This window comes from Pteropus vampyrus, unplaced genomic scaffold, assembly GCF_000151845.1.
Source record: "Pteropus vampyrus isolate Shadow unplaced genomic scaffold, Pvam_2.0 Scaffold74, whole genome shotgun sequence".
In the NCBI taxonomy this organism is placed as follows: domain Eukaryota; kingdom Metazoa; phylum Chordata; class Mammalia; order Chiroptera; family Pteropodidae; genus Pteropus; species Pteropus vampyrus.
In genome coordinates this window covers 4,188,068-4,190,460 of record NW_011888855.1, presented here as the reverse complement: position 1 = coordinate 4,190,460, position 2,393 = coordinate 4,188,068, and the positions used below count along the sequence as shown (strand labels likewise).

The 2,393-nt window shown below is 41.4% G+C and overlaps 1 protein-coding gene across 1 annotated transcript in view; it reads right to left on the bottom strand.

The window, feature by feature from the left end:
* The window catches only part of SLC22A4 (solute carrier family 22 member 4), a 44,794-nt gene that overhangs the window by 11,303 nt on the left and 31,098 nt on the right, over window positions 1-2,393 (bottom strand). The window contains exon 5 of the mRNA XM_023532007.1: window positions 1,319-1,445. Within this exon, the coding sequence (XP_023387775.1) occupies window positions 1,319-1,445 (127 nt within the window). The remainder of the gene's footprint in view (window positions 1-1,318; window positions 1,446-2,393) is intronic.

Below are 2,393 nucleotides of genomic sequence, written 5' to 3'. Positions count from 1 at the left end.
TAGGTTTTGTGATTGCATTTATCCATGTAAGTCTGATCTCTACAATTAGACTTTAAGTTCCCCAAAGACAGAAATCAGACCACATATTCAATAAATATCAATAAACATCCAGCACAGCCTGAGATGCAGACGTGTTAGACAGACATGTTAACCAAGTTTAGTTAAACTAAGTTTAACGTAGTTTAATTAAGTCTAGTTAAACAGGCTTAGGCTGGGAATGGAATTCTTGATCCAAAGAGAGAAGGATTATGAGATATTTGTACTGGCAGTCCTCTGAGAGCTTGGGTTCATGGCCACTGTAATTAATCCTCCAGCCGTTGCCAAGGTATCTGCTTCTGTCAAAAGTCCCAAATGCCAGGAATGGAGGAAGCCTCGAGGTGGAGCGCCGGCGTGCCTGCCGCCCTCCTTTCTGGGGTAGCCAGAAAGTGCAGATTTGCGTACTGTTGCTGCAGACACCCTAATCTCCTCGGGGTGTCCTGAGCTGCCCCTGCCCTGTTGGGAATGCCCTGCCCAATCCTCTTCATTCATGTAAGTGTAATCCCTGGTTTGGACCTGCCCCTTCTGCCCCGAGTCACTCTGCTTTCTTTCTCTGCTGGCACACAATGTCCACTCCTTGGGTCCTTAGCATTTCCTCCCTCACGTCATCATTTATTTTTCATCTAATGCTCCTGACACCCTTAGTTACATTCCATGCTCCTTCAGCATAGGACCTGTGTCTGATTTTTTTCATTTTCTCTGAGAGCTGGTACAGGGCATGGCCAAGTCCTCGCTGAAAGGGCAGCTGCTTCCATAGCATATCAGCTTCTCCTCATGGCCTCCTGCTTTTGAGGGTGAATTCTCTGCCTGTGCTCTCAACCTTAAGTTTGTAGATACCACGTAGCAAAGCTAAAGACATTTATAGCTTCCTCAGCAGGCTTTGGTAAGATTCAGGGTACAGTGGGGGGAGCTCATGGGTTGAATAGCCCTCAAACACATTTTTTCTACTAAATCTGGACTTTCAAAAATCGCCAGTAAGTAGCTATATCAGTGGTATGTAGCAATCCCAATAAAAAGTTGGAGATGAACTTACGAAAGGGAAAGGAACAATATTGAGCCAACACTTGCTCTACACTAAGCAGTTTATATATATCATTGCACTTAATGTGCATGCAGCCCTTTGAGGTGGGCTTTATCTCAGAACTTAATCATCATTGTGTCTCTAAGGCTTCGTATGGAGCTTGGTACATAGTGGGCACTCAAAAAATATTGAATTAAATTCAATTCTATAAAATCGAGAATACATAGCTGATCTAAAGAGGACATTTCTACACATGCTTACCTCCATAGGATCGAAAATCACAGCTGGAGCAGCTACGTTGTTCATTTTTGCAGCTTTTTGGATGATAGCTTCAGCCTCTCTAAATCTTCTCCGGGATATCAGCCACCGGGGAGATTCAGGAATAAACCTAGAATTCATTTTTAATGGTTTACGATTTTTCACAATAGCAAGGTTTGATACTATTAACTGAAAGTTGCCTCCCAAAGAATTTTTATTTTATAAAATTCCAGTTTGTCTTTTCTTAAAAAATCAAGGGGAAGGCCTCATAAGATTTCCATTGATTATAAAAATAAATACAATCACTTTCAAGTTTCAAAGTTCTGATCAAATCACAAGACTGATCATCAGTTGTATTTGAAGCCGGGAGCAGAGTGTAAGGGGTAACATTAGCTGTAGGTGTGTTTAAGGCAGAACAGCTAAAGAAGGCCATTCAAAACTTAACAGCCAGTGTGGTTCATAATAGAAACACAGTCTAGTGTCTTTTCAGTGTGTCCATCCCAGGAGAATTCCTGGTGGCCCAGTGGGTGATGCTCACAAGTTTATTGTGCAAAGGATGGCTGGGGCATGCGTGTTCCCTGGGCTTTCTCTGCAGTCAGAGGAGAAGGTGAGTACACTGACTGTCCCGTGGGCTGTCCCCTTGGCTTTCAACAGATTTCCAGGTCAGTGGGTAACCAAACCAGTTTTTGGGAGACAGCCAATGTTGTCTATTTTTCTTTTTAATGTCTGGGAACTTAATTTGTTTTATTATGCAATCTATCTACATTTTTAACTGATGTTCAAAGACAGTTGACTTCTTTCCTAATTTTCCTATTTTTCTTACTTTCATTTATTTTTATCATACTTATATTTATTTCTATTCTTCTATTCTTTCCTAATTTTGACTTCTTGGAATCTCTTAGTCATTTCTGCCAGCTCTTGTTTTCCTTACTTATTTGTCAGTACTTAGTTATCGTGGAAAATAAATTCCAAGTAGCATATACTGAGCGTCTTATAATTAACAGCCCCTCCAAAGCCTCTATAGGAAGGACGTCAGAGTAAAACACAGTGTATCAAATGGCCAACCCCCAGCTACCTG